Source organism: Myxine glutinosa, chromosome 9 (genome assembly GCF_964187855.1).
Source record: "Myxine glutinosa chromosome 9, kmMyxGlut1.1, whole genome shotgun sequence".
In the NCBI taxonomy this organism is placed as follows: Eukaryota; Metazoa; Chordata; class Myxini; order Myxiniformes; family Myxinidae; genus Myxine; species Myxine glutinosa.
Window position 1 is genome coordinate 80,342,460 of NC_136269.1, and position 24,381 is coordinate 80,366,840.

At 42.7% G+C, this 24,381-nt stretch overlaps 1 protein-coding gene across 2 annotated transcripts in view; it reads right to left on the reverse strand.

Moving 5' to 3' along the window:
* Window positions 1-24,381, reverse strand: part of DUSP22 (dual specificity phosphatase 22) — a 63,843-nt gene that overhangs the window by 25,231 nt on the left and 14,231 nt on the right. Inside the window, exons 1-4 of one of the 2 annotated variants that reach the window (XM_078784461.1) lie at window positions 17,538-17,862; window positions 5,474-5,507; window positions 5,253-5,335; window positions 2,827-2,876 (exon numbers count right to left, since the gene is read on the reverse strand). In XM_078784461.1, coding sequence (XP_078640587.1) covers window positions 2,827-2,876; window positions 5,253-5,335; window positions 5,474-5,507; window positions 17,538-17,783 — 413 coding nt within the window. In that variant the 5' untranslated portion in view covers window positions 17,784-17,862. Of the gene's footprint in view, window positions 1-2,826; window positions 2,877-5,252; window positions 5,336-5,473; window positions 5,508-17,537; window positions 17,863-24,381 lie in introns of those variants that run through there. The other variant, XM_078784462.1, reaches the window with a different exon arrangement.

The window sequence follows — 24,381 nt, forward strand, 5'->3', positions numbered from 1 at the left end:
GCTCTCTGACCCTCTTTCGAATCCAAGCTTTCTCCGAACATTTTCCTACATGCCTCCTGCGCCTTTGCTACCTCTTTCTTTGCAGCCTTCATGGCTGCCTTATAACTTTCATGCTCTGCTTTTTCTGCTCCCGTACCCTTCGCCTTCTGCCACTCCTTGAACTTCTTCCTCGTCTCGTCAATCCTCTTTGCAACTTCCTCATCACACCACCATGTTTCCGAGTCCCTCGGTGGTCCTTTTGTCCATCCACATACCTCACCAACGGCTCCCAACAGACTATCTATCATTGACATCCAACCACGTTCAAGCTCAACCACATCATCCTCTACCCTACTCAGCCTCTCTTTTAATTCCTCCCTTGCTGCCACCTCTTTCAACCTCCACACCTTCATTCTCGGTTGGTGCTTCACCCGCCGAGCTCTCCTCGCACCTTTCACCCTTATGTCGCAGACAACCAAGTGGTGCTGTGAAACAGCCTCCTCCCCCGGGATCACCTTTGTGTCCCGGAGGTGCCCCCTATCTCGCCTACGCACCATCAGGTAGTCAACGGTTGTCGTAGACCCACCTGGTGTGTATGTAACAAGCTTATTATCCTCGTTCTGGAACTGAGTATTACAAATCAACAAATCAGCTCCATCAGCAAACTCCAAAATCCTTTCACCTTCTCCATTTCTCACACCATATCCGTAACCCCCATGAACTCCCTCAAAACCGTCCATACTCCTTCCCACATGTCCATTTAGGTCTCCTCCTACCACAACAACTTCGTCATCTTTCACGTTTTCCATCAGCTTCTCTATCGCACACCAGAACTTGTCCTTCTCTTCATCGCTCCGACCAACCTGCGGAGCATATCCCGAGATGACATTCACCAAGAGCTTTCCAATCATCATTTTCACCATCATCAACCTAACACTCACTCTAGTCACACTCACCACATTGTCTACAAACTCCTCAGAAAACAGGACACCAACACCATGCATGCCTTCCGGGCACCCTTGCCACACAAACTTGTATTTCTGTCCCTGCCTACCCTTCACCATTCTCGCACCACTTCCCTTCCATCTCGTCTCTTGCACACAACATATGTCCACTCTTCTTCTGATCAATACTTCCACCACTTCTCCTGATCTCCCTGTCATTGTCCCTACATTCCATGTCCCAAACTTCAGAAACCGATCTCCATTTCGGGCTGTACCCTGCCTGTATGCAGTTGTAATTGTCATGGTTCTCTTTTTGAGGCAATGTTTTTATGGCCAGATGCCCTTCCTGACGCCAACCCTCTTAGTCGACTCTTACGACACGCAGGGATTCGGTGTACCTATTCTAACCAGGGTACACACCGGGATAAAGCTTTGAATAAAACCAAACGGGTTTAATGTTACGTGCTCCTCCCCAACCCCCTGGTCATGGTGTACCTCGAAGCCCCGAGAGGAGTCACGGCAGAAAAATGTGTTATTCTGTATGTCAAAGATCAATGGTGAAGCCACACCAATTGTTACCAACAAACAAATATTGTATTAAGATCACACAAGAATAACAGTACAATAATAATAGTAATCAAAAGTACAATCAATATATATCCTATGATGGTACCATCAGTTTTGTAATATATAACTCACTGTGCTCCAAGTGAGTGAAACAAGAACATTCCCAATGTCTCTTTCCCGGCTTCAAACCAAAGTTGATTCCGATTTCAAGCCAAAGTCGATCCGCTCCAGCGATCGTCAGAACGATGTCTAATCGAGACCAGAATCCCGTTCGGATGACAGTCACAGTCACGCGGCCAAAGCTGTGCAAAGGCACCCTCAAGGTGACTGGGAAATCCAAAGGCGCCCTCCAGACAACTGGGAAATCACACCCTCGGGTATGGACGTTTCACGGCTCCAAATCGGCGAACCGCCGATTTACCTTCAAAATCCACGTTACGCAGTGAAAACGGTTGAAGCGAAGCAAAGACCTTGCGCGATGCGCAAAGCGCGCGAGTCAAAATGGCTGACGGCCCGTTCGAGGCGTAACGGCACGACGATGATTCTCCTCGGAATCCACCGCCAAACCTGACACGCAGGTTGATCTGTCACAGCGATAACAACTCTGTCGCAGGAAACCCTTTCCTGGGAAACCCAAAGTTCACTCGTGACTCTTGCTCGCCAACGTTCGCTCCAAACCGCAAAGCAACTATGCTTCTTCTCCGACTCACTCGCTCCGCCTTCTTTTTCTCCTCTTCCTCTTCTTCTTCGTCGTCCGGTTATGGTTTCATTTAAAACTAACTTTTTTACCTTTTGAAAATAGCAATATCTATTTCCCTCAAACGACAACAATAATAGTACATGGAATCAAAAATGTTTACAGTGGATGAAAACCACAACAACGGAAGTGACGAATCCGTAACATTAATCCCGAACAAATAAACGGAGAATGAAAGCAATAATAACTATATGCAATGAAGTAAAATAAATCCGATAAAAACTAAGGCGTCAAGTCACAATCACAGATGGGGCGAGGGACACAAAATTATTCAATTACACATTATTACACACAATTAAACATTATTCAAATCCATGAATGACAAATATTAGCAAGGCAAAAAGTGTAGCAAAAGGAAAAGTGTAAAGTGCAGAAGTATGACATCCAATAGGAAAATAAATACTCCATTCAGCCTCAACCAAAGGGAGAATTAAACAAATAACAAGCAAGGGAAATAGGCTATATTTCAAATTTTGATAAAGTTTCAAAATAGTTTTTCTTTTTATCATCAAAACAATGTATTAGGTAATAAATCAACACGACTTTCTCATAAGGGACAGTGGTCATCTATGTACTCACATGTTCTGATAAGGAGTGTCAACTGCTTGGATACACAAGTATGTTATGCCCTGGCAAAAGAAACATCCACTGGATGAAGCAATGACAGCAAACATTACAAAAGCCCTCAATTACATCAACATTCCATTCCTTGAAAAGGGACTATTGCAAGAAAGAGACATCAGATATATTGAGAAAAGGAAGAGAAAATAAATTCGGGGATAAAACAGATAGAGGTGAAAGAAGAGGAAGTTGGAAGGAGATAGGGGTAAGGGCAGTGGAGGAGATTGGGATTTATGGAAGAGGGATGGCAGGTGTCAGGAACAGGAAGGCTAGGCTTCAAAAGTTTTGCCTTTTATGGCTCCTAAAGCATCAAAATATTTACAGCAGGAAAACAACTTTTACTTTTCAAATTAGAGAAACAAAATCAGTAATGCTGGTTACTTTCTGTCAAGCAAGATGTCATGTGACTCAATTAAAATAATAACAATAAGAGTTACAATGCCTGCAAATGCAAAAATGACTAGAAATTATATATTAATTTCTAAATGACTTCAAATTGCCAACGTGTATCATGCTTTATATGGAGTCGTTTTGCCAGAGCAGTTTCTTGACTGGGGTTACAATCCTGGATGTGTCACCACTCCGACACAGGAAGTCAGGGCAGGAGGTTGTAATTTGTTCATGGTGCCGGCGATAGCTCCCTTCTCTTCGCAAAGGACACCGTGGGATCTAACGTCTATTGGCAGATGGGATGCCTGGTTTAACGTCCACCCGAAGGAGGGCAAACACATTGATGAATCGCCCCAACTTTTTAAAACCCGTTTTAAATTAACATTATACAAGTCATATCAAAACAGCCAATGTACTGTGTCTGCACAACTGATTACATAATTGGGCTTTTTTTTTTTCTCACATTAAAATTGCAATTCATATATTGTTTTCTCTGACGATTAAGCCAGAGACCAATCACATCACACAGGTTTACAGTTATGATTATGCAAGTTACAATGCACAAGATGTGTTCCCAACTTGAGTACAAATGACAACTTACAACTTGCTTCAGAGTCAGGGCTCATTGAAGGGTTTATGATGAAAGTGCCAGTTGTCTAAGAGCAAGGGTTAATTGAGTATTCAGTAACGAATTGCTGGAGTGTTGGGTAATACAGATAATGAGGATTCAAAAGACAAGGAACCAACATGATTACACTTACCTTGTTGATACAAGTATAATCAAGTAGTTACGTCAGTAGAGCAGTTTATAAAAGGTGTTCATAACTTGACAACAAATAGAAAGCGCTGTGCTGAAGGTGCAGTTTTGCAAATTAAAAAAGTAAAACACCAAAACAAATACATAGAAAAAACACATTCATAAAGTTGTTTGTTCCTGTCGACTGTCGAGTAGACCATTCGCAAGCATTTACAAACACTTTAAACCCTTGCGAGAAGGTCAATCCAGCAGGAAGCATTGGGCTGGTGGCAAGGCCTAGGCCAAGCATCAGCTGAGCAAGACTGTTCAGTTGCTCATCCCACTTAACTTTGGACAAGGACAAGACAGGCAAGGTGGCGAGCACCGACGAATATCTTGTGTGGTATAGGTCACGAGAGAAGCCCGTCTCATCTTCAGGTGCTGATCAAGCTTTAATCTGAATTTGTGAGCAAATTCTGCTCTTATCCTGATGCTAGCGTGAGAAAGGTCTGCTCTTATCCCAATGCCAATTTTGAACTTCAGTTTTATGGCCTTATCCTACAACATTTTCCAGACTTAGAAAATTGACTTTCATTCTCCCTAATGCCACTTGTCTTTTTTTTTTTCTTTTTTTTTTTAAACTCGATAATGCACGGTGAATGAATGAATGAATGATCGTTTTAAGGCCATTTTCCCCCCTAGGGCGGGGGTTAGCCTTGCGGGCCCCATGACCTCATGGTTCCCTGTTTGAGGCAATGTTTTTATGGCCGGATGCCCTTCCTGACGCCAACCCTTGGTCACGCTCTTCGATGCGCAGGGATACCGTGTACCTATTCTAAATCTGGGTACACACCGGGATCATTCATCCCAGCAAGCTGGTACTCAATTTGCCGACCTCGGAAGGATGACAGGCTGAGTCAACCCCCCTGGCGTTAATTCAGCGATCGATCGGGATTCGAACCCAGGATCCTAGGATCCCAAGCCTGCACCCTAACCGCTAAGCCAACACCAGGCTGACAACAGCAATTTAAGCAAGGTAATCATCAGCAATTGTGCTGCACCTAACCTCTACAAGATGCGATATACTTTACCGAATAGAAAACGTATGGAATATTAAGATAAATTTTCAATCATTTTCACATTGTTTGTAATAACACCAGAATATGTTGTTGAACAAGATCTTTGGTTTCAAAGCTCTTTCATTCACCTTTACAAAGGAACACAGCAACTCAAATAAAATGAAAGCCTACAAATTCACCTCCAAAGCTTCCCGTGCCGTATCGTGGATGGAAAGAACGTGCGTGATGTTGTTTGCCTGAAGAGCTTCCTTATCAGTGGAATCTGTCACACAAAGCGGTTTCTTGAAACGATTCCATTGTTTGATTGATATATATATATATATATATATATATATATATATATATATATATAGTATACACCAATTTTATTTCCGTGAAATACTACAAAACAGAATCTTACCCCTTATGTTTCCGACATATAGACCGTCCAAAACCTGCAATTGAAGGGTTTGGGAAAAACAGATGGAGAATATTGTAACTCGATATACTTTCACATCTCAACATAGCAATCTTTTAAATGTGTTATGCAATACAATTTCTATTTTAGGAAGCTTATTTTAAAGAGAAGAAAAGGAAGAGTGCTTCAGTGGGCATCATTTGCTCAAAGGTACAGCATTAAAAGTCCTGAAACACCATCAGTGCTGCAAACTAGATGTTATTCAGATCAGATGTTATATTGCAGAGACAAGAACATTTTACAAATCCATATCCACAAGACTACAGTGCAAAAATGTTTACAAGCCCAACAAGATTTTGGTTTTTTTTTTCCCCTCCCAATTTTTTTTTAAAGGATCACAAAGTACACCTGTTCGGCATTCCCAAAATAACAAAGCTCACACAATGCTGGGATCCCAAGTTTAAATACTGTATACCACATCAGTTTGTCCATTTTCAAAAACAATCCATAATTCATACAAATATCGGCAACTTATAATTTATCCTCGACATACATTTGATGTAGCCTCCAAGCTCCTCGACGGGCCCGAGATCATTGTAGACACAATAAAAAAACATTTCAGAACAACATCTCAACCATGGAGTCCTGTTGGATGCAGCCCAGGTATTTCAGTCCTATTGATTATTTTGTCTATCTACTGAGGTGTGAATGGGCCCGGTAAGGCTCAAATAGATGAAGAGCTCAAATAGATAAGACTCGGGCACTATGTGTAGTGGGGATTAATTGCATTGCTTCACCTTGTGTATTCCCACCCCTGTTGTTGTTTCAATAGACAATACAAATACACTTGATTTCCGGATGTGTTTGATTGTATTGACTGCCAGGTATAGGATTTATACGCATCCGTTAATATATATTTATACACATTTATACATATTCGGGAGTCTGACGACTACAACAATGCAGGACAAAAACCTCAAGTAGAGTTTGCCAATTTGTGTAATTTTACATTAATTACAACGAAAGTAGAAGGCAATTGGTAAACATCTGGGATTTGAAGTTTTGAACTTGGGTTCCCTGCATCACGAGTCAGAGCTTCAGATGTGAACACAAACATAACACATAGCAGTGGAATAATGAGTCATGGAAGTCTATCAAGCAATTTATACATATCACAAATACACTGACCAGTGGCCAGAAAGTGTATTGAACACACCGGATGAATTGCCATCAATACACTGAAAAATACGTTTTTATCCCCACGCTTTCAGGAAAAACAAACAAACGGGGGTATTTTGTTAGTCTGTCTTTCCGTCCATCTGTCTGTCTGTCTGTCTGTCCATCACACTATCTCCTGCTAAACGGTTAAACGGAAATTCAAAGTTGGTCGTTACGATCACCACATCGCAAGAAGCTAAGGTGCAAGAACAATATCATTTGACCCTGCCCAAAAGGGTGGGGTCAAAAGGTCAAACACCAGAAAATGAAAATTAGACACATTCTAAACGTTTTTTTTTTTTAATGAAACTTTGTACATGTAATCAGCATTGTAGTGGGGCGGCTTAGCCCAAATATTCAAAAGAATTGTGCATTTTGTGATACAAGCACCAAATTTGGCACAAATGTACATTAATATGTTGCGAACATTTTCAGATATTGGGCCACTTGAAATTCCGTAATTATTTTTTTCAAATTTTTTCAAATTTCGTAATTTCAAATTTTTCGGGTAACACCGTCACAATTTCGGTCTTCGAGGCCGGCCGATAGGCAAAGTGTGACCGGAAGGGACGAGGTTCTCCTGACCACGTGGCCCTCGATCTGGGAAGCAAGAGGCGTTCCATTAGTGGACGCGCCCCTCACGCCCGACTTTTGGGCGGCCCCGGCAGGCCGTTTGTTTTGACGTTCCGTGACAGGCCCCGCACCCCCACCTCCGGGCCGACCGGAAGCTTGTGCTGAGTACATCATACCTGAACAACTCAGTGAGGCAGAACACAGCAGTGCACACCAGGGTGACCCCTTCAGTGCATAAACCAATTAACCTGTCCACTGCAGGGCATATAGAAATGAAGTTATTTTCTGCATATAATAATAATATAAGTTCAGTTCTATATAACAATTTCTGTTATCACCACTACCACTACAACTACCACTACTACAAGCTTTGTCTGGAATTTTGTGGACTAACAGACAAACAGACATACAGACAAGCTGGGATCAAAACATTACCTCCTTCCACCATTGAGTGTAGAGGTAAACATCATGGAAATTATATCATGCCCTAGATTTAATTCATGCTTACCCGTGTATTTGCTTCACTGGTTCACAAGGTCTTTTGCATACATGTAATTCAGACTCTCGTCTTCATTGCTGACCACACAATGTTCGCAACATATTAATGTACATTTGTGCCAAATTTGGTGCTTGTATCACAAAATGCACAATTCTTTTGAATATTTGGGCTAAGCCGCCCCACTATATCGGCCGGCCTCGAAGACCGAAATTGTGACGGTGTCACCCGAAAAATTTGAAATTACGAAATTTGAAAAAATTTGAAAAAAAAAATTACGGAATTTCAAGTGGCCCAATATCTGAAAATGTTCGCAACATATTAATGTACATTTGTGCCAAATTTGGTGCTTGTATCACAAAATGCACAACAGGTTTGCTATGCTGCTACACTATTGGAGATGCATGAAATGTAACTATTTTATTGGATTTGACCTCTCATTCATGCCTCATAGGTGGACTGAAGGTCACGTGCATCAAAATAGGGGAAAAAATTAACTCAGAATTTGATATTGCCATTGATGGTGGAATTCATGGTGGAACCTTTTACCATCTTTTAACTTTGTTTTAGTTGGGAAGCGTGGGGATTTGCGATGGCGTGCCATAGACTTCACTCTAGTTTGTTGTTGTTTACAGCAGATAGCTAATCCCAAGTTCTTACCACAACATCCCCGAGGTGCACTTCCTGTGCCCCAGGGAGCAAGAGAGACATGTAATCAGTAGCATTTACTGTTGATGGGTAACATTTCTGCTTTACAACCAACCATGACGTTTCACTTCTGCTAACCACAAAGCCGACATCACTTCCACTTGACAAACAAAAAGTTCTCATCTCATTCAAGCCGATTAATGCTGAATCCCAACAAAGAAGTTTTACAAAGTAATTAAATACAATCCACACTTTCTTGTTGTAGAAATGTGCAATTATGACCTTGTCAAAGCAAGCGGTTTATCAGAAATAAAAAAATTATTATACACACACTCAAGTGAAAAAGCAAGTACACCCCACATAAAGTTTTGACTTTTTCAACATATTTCAACATCCAGCAAATTGACCTTCATTTCAACAATATTGATAGATAAAGGTGATATAAGATAACAAATATCATGAAACATTTACATTTTGTAGTCCATTGTATAATTTAAATAAACATAAATGCAAATTTTGCATGTGGAAAAAGTAAGTACACCCCTACATTTATCACTACTTCAAATAACTAAAATTAGAATCAGGTGCACCAGAACAGGTGCAAATGATTAGAACATTGTTAGAGAGGATCTTGGAAGAACCTGTTTTATTTAAACCTCAGACATTTAGTTTGGTTTGCTCTTTGTTGTCGAAGTGTGCAGCGTCACCATGCCGAGATCAAAAGAGCTCTCTGAGGCCTTCAGAAAGAAGGTTGTAGATGCCTACGAGTCTGGGAAGGGATTTAAAAAGATCTCCAAACAATTTGAAATCAATCATTCGACTGTCCGAAAGATCATCTACAAGTGGAGAAGATTCCAAATAACTGCCAACTTGTACAGGCCAGGCCGCCCCAGCAAGTTCAGCCCGAGAGCAGACCGCAAGATGCTGAAAGAAGTCACTAAGAACCCCAGAATGTCATCACGGCACCTACAGGTAGCTCTTGCCACTGTTGATGTCAAAGTGCATGAGTCCACCATAAGAAAGAGGCTGCACAAATTTGTGCACAAATTTGCACAAATCCCATCTGCATGGGAAGTGTGCCAGGAGGAAACCTTTGCTGTCCAGAAAGAACATCAGGGAAAGAATAAAGTTTGCCAAAGACCAGCACTTCTGGAACAATGTGCTCTGGACAGATGAGTCAAAGGTAGAGCTATTTGGCCACAGCACCAGAAGACATGTTTGGCGAAAACCAAAGACAGCATTTGACCACAAGAACCTGATACCAACTGTAAAGCATGGTGGTGGAAATATTATGGTTTGGGGCAGCTTTGCTGCATCAGGGCCTGGGCAGCCCACCAACATAGAATCCACGATGAATTCTTCATTGTACCAGAGGGTGCTTGAGGATAATGTGAGGCCATATGTCGGAAAGTTGAAGCTCAACCGAAGGTGGACCTTGCAACATGACAATGACCCTAAACATACCAGTAAATCCACCAAGGAATGGCTGAAAATAAAGAAATGGAGGGTTCTGGAATGGCCAAGTCAAAGCCCGGATCTAAATACTATCGAGAGGTTGTGGGGGGATTTGAAACGAGCTGTACATGCAAGAAACCCCTCAAACATCGCACAGCTGAAAGAATTCTGCATGGAGGAGTGGGCAAAAATTTCTCCCAGTCGATGTCAGAGACTGGTAGACAGTTAAAAGAAACGCCTACTTGAGGTTGTTTCTGCCAAAGGGGGCAATACCACCTATTAGAGACAAGGGTGTACTTACTTTTTCGACATGCAAAATTTGCATTTAGGCCTATGTCTATTTAAATGATACGATGGACTACAAAATGTAAATGTTTCATGATATTTGTTATATTATATCACCTTTATCTATCAATATTGTTGAAATGAAGATCAAATCTGTCTGTTTGTCAAATCAGCTGCATGTTGAAATATTTTGAAAAAGTCAAAATTGTACATGGGGTGTACTTACTTTTTCACGTGACTGTCGGCCTATATATATATATATATATATATATATATATATATATATATATATATATATATATATATATATATATATATATATATATATATATATATATATATATATATATATATATATATACTAGCTTGGCTCGGCTAGCTACGCTCGCCTCACCAAGCGTCGTTACTGAGGAACGGGCTTATTTAAGCTGAGGATAATGACTGATAAATTAATGAATAGAGAATGACAGAGATCTGCAATCTGGTGGTGAAAGAAGGCCGCACTCCAGTGGATTGGGAACTGAGTACCCTCGTCCCTCTATACAAGGGGAAAGGTGACCCTCTGGACTGTGGCTCGTATCGAGCGATAAAGTTATTGGAGCATGGAATGAAGGTATTGGAAAGGGTGATGGAGAGGAGGATAAGGAAGAAAGTGAAGATCGACGAAATGCAGTTTGGATTTATGCCAGGAAGAGGAACGACAGACGCGCTTTTTATTGTGAGGCAGTTGCAGGAGAAGTATATGGAGAAGAGGAAGAAGTTGTTTCTTGGGTTTGTTGATCTGGAGAAAGCATTCGATAAGGTTCCACATGAAGTAGTGACGTGGGCATTGAGGAAGCTAGGAGTGGAAGAATGGTTGATGAGAATAGTGATGGCAATGTACAAAAGAGCGCGCACAGCTGTAAGGACGAAGGACGGGAACAGTGGTGAGTTTGAGGTGAAGGTGGGAGTGCATCAGGGGTCGGTACTAAGTCCACTACTATTTGTAGCTGTGATGGAGGTGCTGGCTCAGAACGTAAAGGAGGGTTTACCGTGGGAGTTGTTGTATGCAGATGATCTGGTGTTGATTGCAGAAAGTATGGATGGACTGAAGGAGAAGATGAACAAGTGGAAGGAATGTATGGAGACAAAAGGTCTGAAGGTGAATATCGGAAAAACGAAGGTGATGGCAAGTGGTAAAGCATGTGGTGAGGTGGAAAGAACTGGGAAGTGGCCATGTGCTGTGTGCAAGAAGGGTGTCGGAGTGAATTCCATTCAATGTACAATGTGCGCTGAGTGGGTTCATCAAAAATGTAGTGGTCTGAGAGGGTCATTAAACCAGTGTGGCAGCTACATTCAAGTGTAAGGTGTGCACAGAGTGAGCTGCAGATGGAGAAAATGTTGAGTTGGATCTTGGAGATGGCGTGAAGCCGGAAGGTGTGAAAACATTTTATTACCTTGGAGACATGCTGAATGGAGAAGGTGGATCAGACTCGGCAACGGTTGCTCGAGTGAGATGTGCATGGAAGAAGTTTCGGGAACTGAGTGGCGTGCTGACGAGGAGGGGAGTGTCATTGAAGCTGAAGGGAAAGGTGTATGCTATGCTGCATGTGCGAGAAGTGTTATGATTTATGGGAGTGAGACATGGTTAATGAACATAGAGCAGCAACGAAGGCTGGAAAGGGTGGAAATGCGAATAGTTCGGTGGATGTGTGGAGTATCGTTGAGAGGAAGACAAATGATGAATTGCGAAAGATGATGGGAATAGAGCCTGTGATGGATGCTGTGAAGAGAAACAGGTTGAGATGGGCAAAATGGAGAAGATGCAGAAAATAGGGCAAAATGGAGAACATCGTCAGGGGACCGCAAGGCTAACCCCCACTCTTGCAGGGAAAATGGCCTTAAAATGCCTGTTGTTGTTGTTGTTGTTGTTGTTGTATAATGACTGTACCTGAGTTGCTGTGTTGTCATGATTTACACCAATCATAATACAAACAATTATCTTGCACAAATGTATTTGTTGTGTTTGTGATATTACATTTTTATAGGCAATTTAGGTTGAATGTTTTTTTTTTCAAGAAAGAACCCCCCAGTACATACATAGGGGAGGGGTAGGTGCAGACTGGAAGTTTGGGAGGAATACACCTCACCACCGCGTAATTTAAAACACCTCACCACCACGTAATTAAAAACACCTCACCACCACGTAATTAAAGACACCTCACCACCAAGTAATTTAAAACACCTCACAGCCATAAAAATGTAATAAAAACACCACCACCACAAATTAAAAACATCTCACCACCACGAAATTAAAAACACCTCACCACCACGAAATTAAAAACACCTCACCACCACGAAATTAAAAACACCTCACCACCACGAAATTAAAAACACCTCACCACCACGAAATTGAAAACACCTCAGTCATAAAACACGTAATAAAAACACCTCATAGCCACGAAATTAAAAACACCTAACCACCACGTCATTTAAAAACACACCACCACGTAATTCAAAAGACCTCATCACCACATAATTAAAAACAACTCACCACCACGAAATTGAAAACACCTCACAGCCATCAAACACGTAATAAAAACACCTCACAGCCATAAAACACGCAATAAAAACACCTCACCACACACAAAATTAAAAACACCTCACAGCCATAAAACACGTAATAAAAACACCTCACCACCACAAAATTAAAAACACCTCACAGCCATAAAACACGTAATAAAAACACCACCACCACAAAATTAAAAACAGCCATAAAACACGAAATTAAAAACACCTCAGCCATAAAACACGAAATTAAAAACACCTCACAGCCATAAAACACATAATAAAAACACACCACCACAAAATTGAAAACACCTCAGCCATAAAACACGTAATAAAAACACCCCACCACCATGAAATTAAAAACACCTCACAGCCATAAAACACGTAATAAAAACATCTCACCACCACAAAATTAAAAACACCTCACAGCCATAAAACACGTAATAAAAACACCTCACAGCCATAAAACATGTAATAAAAACACCTCACCACCACAAAATTAAAAACAACTCAGCCATAAAACACGTAATAAAAACACCTCACAGCCACGAAATTAAAAACACCTCACCACCAAGTAATTCAAAACACCTAATCACCAACTAATTCAAAACACCTCACCAGTCACCACCACATAATTAAAAACACCTCAGCACCACGTAATTTTATAAATACCTCACCACCACATAATTCAAAACACCTCACCACCATGTGATTTAAAAACACCTCACCACCATGAGATTTAAAAAACACCTCACCACCACATCATTTAAAAACACCTCACTACCACATAATTCAAAATACCTCACCACCACGTGATTCAAAACCACCACAACGTTATTAAAAACACTTCACAAACACGGAAACAAAAGTTTGAGAGGGTCTTTAAGTGACAACACAGACACTGCCAAGACGTGTAGATATATTGATAAATGACTGTACCCGAGTTGCCGTTTTGTCATGGTTTACACCAATCATAATTCAAACAATTATTTTGCACAAATGTATTTGTAATATACGTGATATCACATTTTATAAACAATTGAAGTTGAAAAACATTTTTTTCCCCAAAATCTCATTACTGCTGCGAACAGCAACACATACATCATCAGCATAGGCCGAAATGATAACGGGCTTTTCTGATGGTCACTGAAAAGCCCATAAGACTAAGAGAAGATCGTAAACGAATCAAAAGGGGCTCAATGCAAAGAGAGTACAAGATTCCAGATAAGGGACAACCTTGCCAAATTCCCCTCCCAATCCGCAAAGGTGAACAGAGACCATCATTGATTTTGATCAAGCTAAAAATGTGATTATACAATAAGGATACATAAGAAATAAAAGATGCCTCAAAACCAAATTGCTTTAAAATGTGAAACAAATACTCATGATTAACAGAGTCAAAAGCCTTTTCTTGGTCAATAAAAAAGAGACCGGTATGTTGTTGTTGAAATGCACACACATCCCACAGGTCTCGTACCACAAAAATGTTATCATGCATAGATCTGTGCATAACACAGTACGATTGATCCAGATGTATAAAAACCACCTTTGGAGGCCATTTTTCCCCGCAGAGCAGGGGTTCGCCTTTTTCAGGCACCGTGGTCCCCTTTTTGAAGCAATGTTTTACAGCCGGATGCCCTTCCTGCCGCCAACCCTGGTGGTCGCCTCTTGTGACACAGGGAATTACCAGTGAACTGGTACTCAATTTGCCGACCTCGGAAGGATGACAGGCTGAGTCAACCCCCCTGGTGTTAATTCAGCGATCAACCGGGATTCGAACCCAGGATCCTAAGCCGGCACCCTAACCGCTAAGGCAACACCAGGGGGTCCGGCTGATGAATGATGAACTGATGTATAACTGTGCTTAAAACAGTCTTTACACGGTTAGCTAGCACTTTGGCAAAAATCTTGTAATCTGTGCAGAGAAGAGAAATTGGGTGCCAGTTCTGTATCAATTGCAGGTCGTTTTTCTTCGGGATAAGGCAAACAACTGCACGTCGACAACTAAGTGGTAACAATCCCTCACGCAGACTGTATAAAAACACTGAGTGCAAAGCAGGACCAAGCATGTCCCAAAAGGTTTTATAAAATTCAGCTGGTAACCCATCAAAACCAGGAGCCTTATCATCAGCAAGGTCATCTAGCGCAGTTTTAAGTTCACCAAGAGTAATGTTCTCATCCAAGACATGCCGCTGATGCTCATCTATCTGCGGTAAATTGGTCGTAATATTCTGCATTGCAGGCACAGCATTAGGCTTAAAGGAAAACACATTCTCAAAGTAAGACCGAACAAAATGAACAATCTCCGTATTATCACTAGCCCGAAGACTAAGCATTTGCTGGCTCGCCTTGGTCGTCTTCTCAAACTTAAAGAAATATTTTCAACATGTGTCTGAAGACAGTAAACCATTCACTCTCAGCCTGACTAAGGCACCAATACCATTTTCTTGAATTAATTCCTTTAGCAGAGTTTGTTTTTCAAAGAGGAATTGACACCGTCTTTCATCACTGAGGACCTCAGCAATCAGCACCTTCCTGCAATCGTAGAATTTCTTGTTTCAAGGCATCAATACATAATTGTTTACTTTGAGAGCAATTGGTTTTGTATTGCTGACAGAAAACACGGATCTGCGCTTTATCATAGTCCCACCACTGACAGAGATTTAGGAAACGATGTTGGAAATAAACAACCTTGTCCCAAAAAACCACAAAGGATGATTTAAAGAAAGGATCGCTCAGAAGTGAGGTGTTAAAAGACCAATACAAGGTGCGGCGTTTGAAACGAGGAAAAGAAAAACACAGTTTTACCAAAGAATGATCAGAGAAACCAGAAAGGACAATAGCTGTATATGTCACAAGATTGACAGCAGAGTTAGGAATATAAAATTTATCAGGACGAGCAAGTGAAAGATGATTTAGTAGAACCCGACACCAGCTAAATTGCTGCAGGTTTGGGTGTTGTTGCCGCCATACATCGTTGAGGTCATGCCGCAAAATTATACTGGAAAGAGGCCTACTTGAAGCTGGATGTGGCTCTGCACTGTTCCGATCTAAAGTTGGGTTTAAAGTACAGTTAAAGTCACCCCCTAAGCACAACAACGTATCAGAAGAGAGGTGTCTCAGGAAATTAAAGGACTGATTAAAAAAAGTTCCTCTATCTGTACTATCGCTTGGAGCATAGACGTTAACAAACATAAATCGTTGCCGATTGTATTTAAGCTCAACAGAGGCTAGATAGCCTGGTACGATTTCCTTGAAGATGGGGGGGACAGTAGACGTGAACTGACAAAAAAGCAATACCCGCACTCACAGAATCTGTATTACTAAAAAACCAAGTGCCAATCAGCCATGCAGTCTGCAGTGGCACGAGTTTCTTGCAATAAAAGTACATCAATCTTTTCCCTCCTGGCTAATTGCACAGTCTGGGACCGACGCAGCTGACTGCACCCATCATAAATGTTCAAACTTGCTATGTTCATAATAACATAGGCAGCAACACAGCCATTACAGGTTTAATTCTTTCCTTGCTGTGACAAGGTACCTCTTCAGTCTTTTCAGTGATTGATCAGAAATATGAAGGGCCGCAGATTGTTGTACAACTTCCTGAGCCCCACTAATGAAGGCGTGAGTGTCAACGAATAAATCGCAAATTTTCACGCACCTTTTGCGGTAAGTTTTTTGTAGGAAATCCACAATTTCAGCAGGGGGGACAGAGTCTCCAGAGACATGCTCCGATGAGAAGTCGGCCTCACCATCACTCAGTGAGGCAACGGAAGAACCCCCATCAGAGTCACAATCATTGCATTGAGAGTGCATTGCCGAGGCAATGGGCTCATCAACGCGACAATCTGAGGCTTCAGCACTATCACCCTGCTGACCATGAGCTTGACAAGGCTCAGCTGCCTCAGTGGAGGATTCCATCACAGACGGATCACTAGTTCCGACACACTCACCACTCCCCACAGAGGAAGGCGTGGCACAATCAGCACAAGCTTCAGCAAGGGACACACATGGAGGCTCAACCTCACATGGAGGTTTACCCTCAGAACACCGGAGAGACTCAGGTGCTGTCTGGCCAACAAATAAATTTTCAGCATTTATCACATTACCCTCAGAATATTCTGAAGGCAGAGGAGGCTGAGGGGTTACCTAAACTGAAGGCAACTGCTGAGGAGGTCGCACTTTTTTATTTATTTTTCTGTAAACAATCGAGGCTCGTGAAAGAGCTGACATTTACTTCACAAACAAATCAACCAGACAAATAAAATATATAAAAAGAGGGAGCGGAAGACAAGAGAAGGGGAAGCACACAAACACTTGAGAGCACACAACATTTAAGAGCAGGGAGATGTGTGGGAGGAAGAGGGCTTGGGGGAGTAGGCGTGGGAGGGGGGGGGGCACGCTCCACCATTACCTTCACTAACCACTTGAACGAAGGTTGGAGGACCGGCCAAGACCTTATTTTCCGGATTCCGGCTAGTGACTCTATCTGTGGACTTTTTCGGGCACGAGTCCTTTAAATGACCATATTGACCACACTCAAAACAAACTAGAGACTCTGTGGAGACAAAGACCCGATAAGTGTGACCTTCGACCTTGAAGGACAATACCGCATTTAAAGAGGTTACACCATGCGGTAAAATCATATAAACAAAACGACGAAAGGACATGACGAAAGGACATGACGTGTTTTAAACGGTTATTTTTCCCTCGTACAGGAACCATAGTAACTGAAGAGATGACAGAACCAAGTTTGTTTAGTTCAGTAACCAGGCCTTTGTTCTTAAGGAACGGAGGAGCGTTAGAGAGAGAAACCCGAACTGCTGGCGGGTCGAGTGGACATACTTGAACAAACACGTCGGGAGCAAAAAAAAGCCCGTGCTCGACTATTTGAGCAACCATGTGCACTGTGGAAACAAAGATTACCACACGTTTATTCATGCGAGAAGCCGCTTTTACATTATCCAAACCGATTATCTCTCTGACGGCAAGGATAATGGCCTCGACGTCGATTCCCGACGGAGATGAACAAACTATCCCATGCTTCCGGGTTAGCGCTTCAAGAGACGTGTAACGAGAGCTATCCGCCATTGTTTCCACGTTTAAACAAAGGATAAATGTATAAAGGGTTAATGAAGCCAAAAAGCTCCAGTAGACTAACGAAAAATAAAAATATTTACGAAAAAAGAAATGGAAAAATGTATTGTGATTTGTAACACGAAGCAAAAAAACCCGAAGAGGGAACCGCCCTAAGGGGGCACCTTTACCGGTCTCACTACGTGTGCTCTCTCACTTTCTCACTCTCAAGAGGGGGGAGGGATGATAACGTGGAGGGGGATACACAAACGTGAGAAGAGGTAAGGGGAGGGGAAAGATACAAACCACGAGCACGGAGCTACAATGCCAAAACACGAGCAGACGCCATGACACCGCACCCAACGCACCGGGAGAGGGAGAGGGAGAGAGGTGGGAGAGAGAGAGAGAGAGAGAGAGAGAGGTGGGAGAGAGAGAGAGAGGGGTGGGAGAGAGAGAGAGAGGGGTGGGAGAGAGAGAGAGGGGTGGGAGAGAGAGAGAGGGGTGGGAGAGAGAGAGAGGGAGAGAGGGAGAGAGGGAGAGAGGGAGAGAGGGAGAGAGGGAGAGAGAGAAGGACAGAGAGAGAGAGAGAGAGAGACTTTTGACTTTTCTTCCCCTTTATTACAAGGAAAACAAGTTTTACATGGTGAAAGATGTTTGTACAGGCATCAAAAAGAAATAACCAGGAAGGAAAGGGGTAACAGAGAAGCAATACTTTAGATTTATAAATTGATTGTTAAAACACCACCAACCATACCACATAAGGATTGTTTCACACACCACCGATTTTTAAATAAAGCAGGATCTTGAGTTTCAAACTCAAAAAGAACACGCGATGTAACCAATGCTTTAAAAACAGTTAAAACGTCATCAGCTAAAACGTCAGTGTTCTGCAGTTTTCGTTTCCTCGATAAATAAATGGCAAGTTTTGCCTCAGAACACAGAAAGTTTGCTAAAAGACATTCATTTTTACATTGATACAAAACATTAAAACCAAATATGAAAACACAATGTGTAAAAGTCAAACCGAGCCCCCGGATCACACGTGACAGGATTTTAAAAAACGAGGCCAACCTTGAACATTCAATGAAAATGTGAAAAATGGTCTCTGGGGTGTCGCAAAAGGGGCACAATTCCGAGTTTTCAGGACATATACGGTGGGACAGGATGTTGCAAGGCAGGATATGGTGTGCTAACCGCCATTGTAGATCACCCGAGCGCTTGACAGTAGGTTCTTTGTACATCACCTGCCAGTTTATTGTTGTGAAACGGTTAGCTTGGAGCAGCGCTCGCCAATGAGCTTGTGGCTCTGCAGGTTTGCCAGGAAAAAGAGTGAGAACACATAGATTGTACACTGAGGATTTCTCCATCTGGTTAAAGAGCCTAAAACTTTGAATTAAATTAAAAGATTTGGGAAAGGACATTGGGATCGATGGAGGGCATCTTCTATGTCTGGGTCCCATTTTAACCCGGTTTGCTTAAAGGTCCGTAAAATCACAGAGAAAATTCTGCCAATGACTCTGATGGACCTCACACTGGTGGCCACGGCAATGTCAGCAGCTGGCTTCCATCTATGTACAAGGGGGTTCCTGAGGTGTTTTACTCTGGTAACGCCGACATCAATAAACTTTTGCATGAAAGATCTGTCACTACAGACCCCATCAAAAAAAGAATTTAAAAATATTGGTTCATTTAAAAACATCTGAAGGGAGTAAGCACTGGTGTCGCGGCGAAAAGAAACAGCCTGCCACGCTTCCAGCATGCTTCGGTAGAACAACGGGACCGATGTCATATCCACGCGCTTCGCGTCGAGAAGAAAAAGCTCGTCACCATAGCCAAGTTTCCCAGCTTGCCTAAGCAAACAATGGGCAAAGGCTTTCCATGGGACGTCGGAGTATAGAAGCCTTCGTACTGAAAGGAGGCGAAAAGCCATCACTTTGCTCGTCACATCTATTAGCCCCTGTCCACCTTCTGCAGTCGGCAGGCTTAGTATTCCTGGCCGGAGCCAGTGCTTTCCCCCCCAGAAAAAATCTACAAAAGAGCTTTGAAGTTTTTTAAGGATAAAACCTGGGGCCTGCAGTGCTTTAAAAACATGCCAGAGCATTGATGCCGCGAGATTATTAATGACCAGAGTACGACCCCGGAAGGAAAGCTGCCTCAATAGTCCCCTCCATTTTATCAACCGCTGCTCGGTTTTGGTAATCAGCGACTCCCAGTTTTTTGAAATAAAATCTTGAGTTCCAAGAAAGACACCGAGGTAGTGTATTCCTTCATTGGTCCATACAAGGTGCCCTGGTAGGGTTGGAGGGGGAGTTTCATTCCGTGGACCTAAGTAAAAAGCTTTGCTCTTTTCCCAATTAACTTTAGTCGAGCTTGCCAGGCTAAATTCCTCGACAGACTCAACCAGAGCGCGAACATCGTCATCGGAGTACACAATTGCACAGAGGTCATCCGCATAAGCAATGGTCTTTACGGGATTTTCTAACGGCAGAGGATAAAACCCTTGTAGCCGTGTGCGTAAACGATGTAGTAAAGGTTCAATTGATAGGGAGTATAGAAGGCCAGACAGGGGGCACCCTTGACGAATACCCCTGGTAACAGGGAAAGGCTGACTTAAGATGTTATTAACTTTGAGCAAGCTAAAAATATTATTATACAATATTTTGATATAACAAATAAAATTTTCCTTAAAACCAAACCCCCGTAAAACTGCAAAGAGATAAGAGTGATCAATCGTGTCGAAAGCTTTTTCTTGGTCTAAAAATACCAGACCAACATTTCTATGTTCAGCAATACAAATGTCAATCATGTCACGTACAATAAAAATGCTATCGTGTATTGTCCTTTTAGGGATGCAATAGGATTGATCGGGGTGTACAATCTCCCCAATCAGAGGTTTGAGGCGGTTGGCAAGAACTTTTGAAAAAATCTTGTAGTCCGTGCAGAGGAGCGAAATGGGACGCCAATTTTTAAGCTGCTGGAGGTCTCCTTTCTTAGGTATGAGAGCAAGTATAGCCCTGCGACAGCTGATTGGTAACAAGCCTGTTCGTAGGCTATCAACTAAGAGGTCAAGCAACTCAGGTCCCAACAAATCCCAGAAGGTTTTGTAGAACTCTGCAGGGATTCCATCAAGTCCAGAAGCTTTACCTGTGGGCAAAGTTTGCAACGCAGTAAAGAGTTCGTCAAGAGTCACTTCCTTGTCAAGTTGTTGACATGCAGGTTCGGACAAGGTGGGCAAAGAAGTGGTTAAGGAACGAATCATGTCTTCTTTAGTGTTTCTGGCGCAATACAAGTCAGAGAAGTATTGTTTTGTCAAGCTTCTAATGTCTTTTGGATCGTGCGTTGTTCGGCCTCCTGGTGCCTGCAGCGAAGCTATTTGCTGGTTTCTCTTTTTTCGTGCTTCCAAAGCAAAGAAAAACTTGGAAGGAGTATCAATAAAGCTGTAGTTCTCCATTCGTAGCCTTATTAGAGCCCCTCTGGCTTGTTTTGCACAGAGTTGAGCAAGGAGTGCTTTCTTCGTTGCTATTAAAGAACTAGTCCTTTCGGCACTGGGAGCTGGGAGGCTTGACTGGAGAGACAATATTTCTTTGGCAATTAGAGATTGCAGCGCAGATTCGTTCTTTGTACAAAAGGAGCTATATTGCTGGCAAAAGGTCCTAATATGGGTTTTCGCATTGTCCCACCATTGTATGAGGCAGGAGTAGGAAGGCTTCCGTAGTAGTAAAGCTTCCCAAAAGGCTCGGAAGGCGACCGGAAAAGCGTCATCTTGCAGAAGACTCACATTGAAGGTCCAATGGGCAGTGCCACGATTTCGAGCCGGGGAGAGTATATGAAGAACAACCATGTGATGGTCCGAAAAACCACTTGGGGTGGCGTCGACATGGTCTATGACGTTTAAAGAGTCATTATTGATGTAAAATCTGTCTAGCCTTGCAAGAGATAGCCGGCCATTTGCACATCGGCACCACGTGTATTGCCGTGCAGATGGGTTCTGGAGTCTCCATACATCCATAAGGGAGAATTTGGACAATGCTCTCTTTAAGGGTGTTGTACTTGATGGGTGGGGCTCTTCTCCATTACGATCAAGGGTGGGATACAGTGTGCAATTAAAGTCCCCACACAGACAAACAAGGCCATCAAAATCAAGGTGTGTGAGGGACATTTCTAACTGTGTGAAAAAAGCTAATCTTTCTGTGCTCGTACTGGGTGAATATACATTTATGAAAGTGTGTTTATAACCATTATAAAAGAAATTAACTGAAACTAAATGCCCTTTAGTAATCTCCTTAAAAGTGACATTTTCAGGACAGAAAGAAGGATTTAAATAAATAGCCACTCCAGCACTAGGACAGGTCAAGCTACTAAAGAACCACTGTCCTTTCATGATGCGAGTCCATTCGCTCATGCACGAAGAGCTACATCTTGTTTCTTGCAAAAGAACAACATCGAAATGTTTTTGCTCGACAAGCAACTTTACCTTAGCTTTACGCAGGGGTGAACGTCCCCCATTTATATTTAAAGTTACAACAGAGAAGGTCATGGTGTAGGCAGGGAAGATTTATCATGTACAGGGAAGTTAGGGTGTGCTTGTAGCTCTTTCCGAGCTTTCAATACACACTTTCTAAGGCGAAAAACTTGCGACTCAGTCACACCAAGTTGTTCAGCCTTAAGGAGGAGACGTCTTGAGGAGTTTATAAAGCCAGACAGGTTCGGGAAGAAGGTTACAATTTTAACCTTTTTCTTTCGAAAGGTGTCCTGAAGAAACTTTAGAATTTCCGTGGGTGATAAATCATCATCACCCTCCAGTTCCTTGGCTATTGCTGGGTCATTCCAGACCTCGCTACTAGCACTAGAGGCAAGCGACGAGGCCCCATCTGAGTCGTAATCCGGAAAGTCTTCATTTTTTCCCCCACACACCGAAACCGATGCTCTCATAACGGGAAAATCGTCTTCTACTAAAGGTGCAGCTGTTTCCACAGCGGGAGTTTTAAAAACCGTAACAGGGATTAACGCTTTTATATCAGAGGCTTTGCACTCTCCTTCTGGAGCTGCTGCTTCTTCTTCCTCCATTACCTCAGACACTTCATCGTCAGCAGGGCGCGGGACGAGAGCAGGTTTGTGGTTCTTGACTTTAGTTTCAGTAACCGGGGTGGTTACCACAACATCTTGGGGCATTGCGCTTGGTCCTTGTTCATGAGAGGAATGAACAGAAACGTCTTCTTCCATTTCAGCAAACACACTGAACCTATTCTGCAGCAGAAGACCAGCTGCAGGAGCTTCTGTTTCTAAAAGAGAAACATTACGTTCATTCGACGGCGCTATCTTTTTCGAAACGCTCGCCTGTATGTCCTCATTACCGCTTCCTCTTTTATAACTCCTCCTGGAGGACACGGTAGTAAAACCCGCGTCATCAGCCGGTGAATTATCGATTTCCGCGCTCGAATGTGAAGGCTGATCTGCCGTCCCAGACGCGCCATTATCATTGCGAAGATCGACATTTGGTTCTGTCCGTCTAGATGTGCCACTAGGATCGGCATTTGTTCCTGACTGTCTAGATGTGCCGCCGGATACACACTTCGGACAAGCACCTTTTAAATGTCCGAAGGCACCACACGTGAAACACGTCATTGTCTCTGTTGCGATGTACATTCGATAATTTCGATTTTCAACGACCAACGTAGCTGAGGCATTGAGCGATTGAGCATTGTTTTTTAACACCATGTAACAGTGCCGCCGAAAGGACATGATATGGCGGACTGTAGAATCCGAACGCAAATGGAAGGGAATCATGGAGATTTTTGACACCACGGTGCCAAACTGTGTTAAAACGGACAAAATCTGTTCGTTTTTAACAAAAGGCGGTAAATTAGATAAAGTGATTTTCACCGCGGGTGAGTCCAACATACTAACGTTAACGAAAATATCTGGCGGTAAGGACAAACCAGTTTCAACCGCCTGAGCGACATAGCGCTCCTCGGAAAGAAAAACAACAACTCGTTGGTTCATCTTTGAAGCTGCTAACACATTTTCAAAACCAACGAGTTCACCCAAGCCCATCACGACGTCATCGACCCGAACCCCGTCGGGTGGACTAACTATTACCCCATTTTTACGAGTAAGTGACTCGTAAATGCTTTTCTGCAAACGACTGTTTGCCATAGCGATAAATGAACCAAAACTAAGAAAAGATTTGAAAAAGCAAAACAAAATAGAACCTATCGCAAGCAAAGCCTGCAGGCGAAGGTAAAATGAAAAGAAATAGAATAAGGGAGCCGATAAACGACGATAATGAAAACACGACAAGCAGAGCACAGGCCCGAAGAACACAAGGTTCTTTAGGACTCGCACCAAACTCACCGTGCGCGCTCTCTTTCTCTCTCTTGTCTCAACGAAGAAGGAAAACACGGGGAAAACTTCACAAACACGTACAAAGACACAGAGGGAGTGAAAAGGGGGATGGGAAAGGCAACAACACAACACAGTACTCACAGCTCCTCACACACAGCAGCCATGATTGCCACACCCACGCACGACTCACCAACGACCAGCAGGGGGCGCGAGAGAGAGAGAGAGAGAGAGAGAGAGAGAGAGAGAGAGAGAGAGAGAGAGAGAGAAG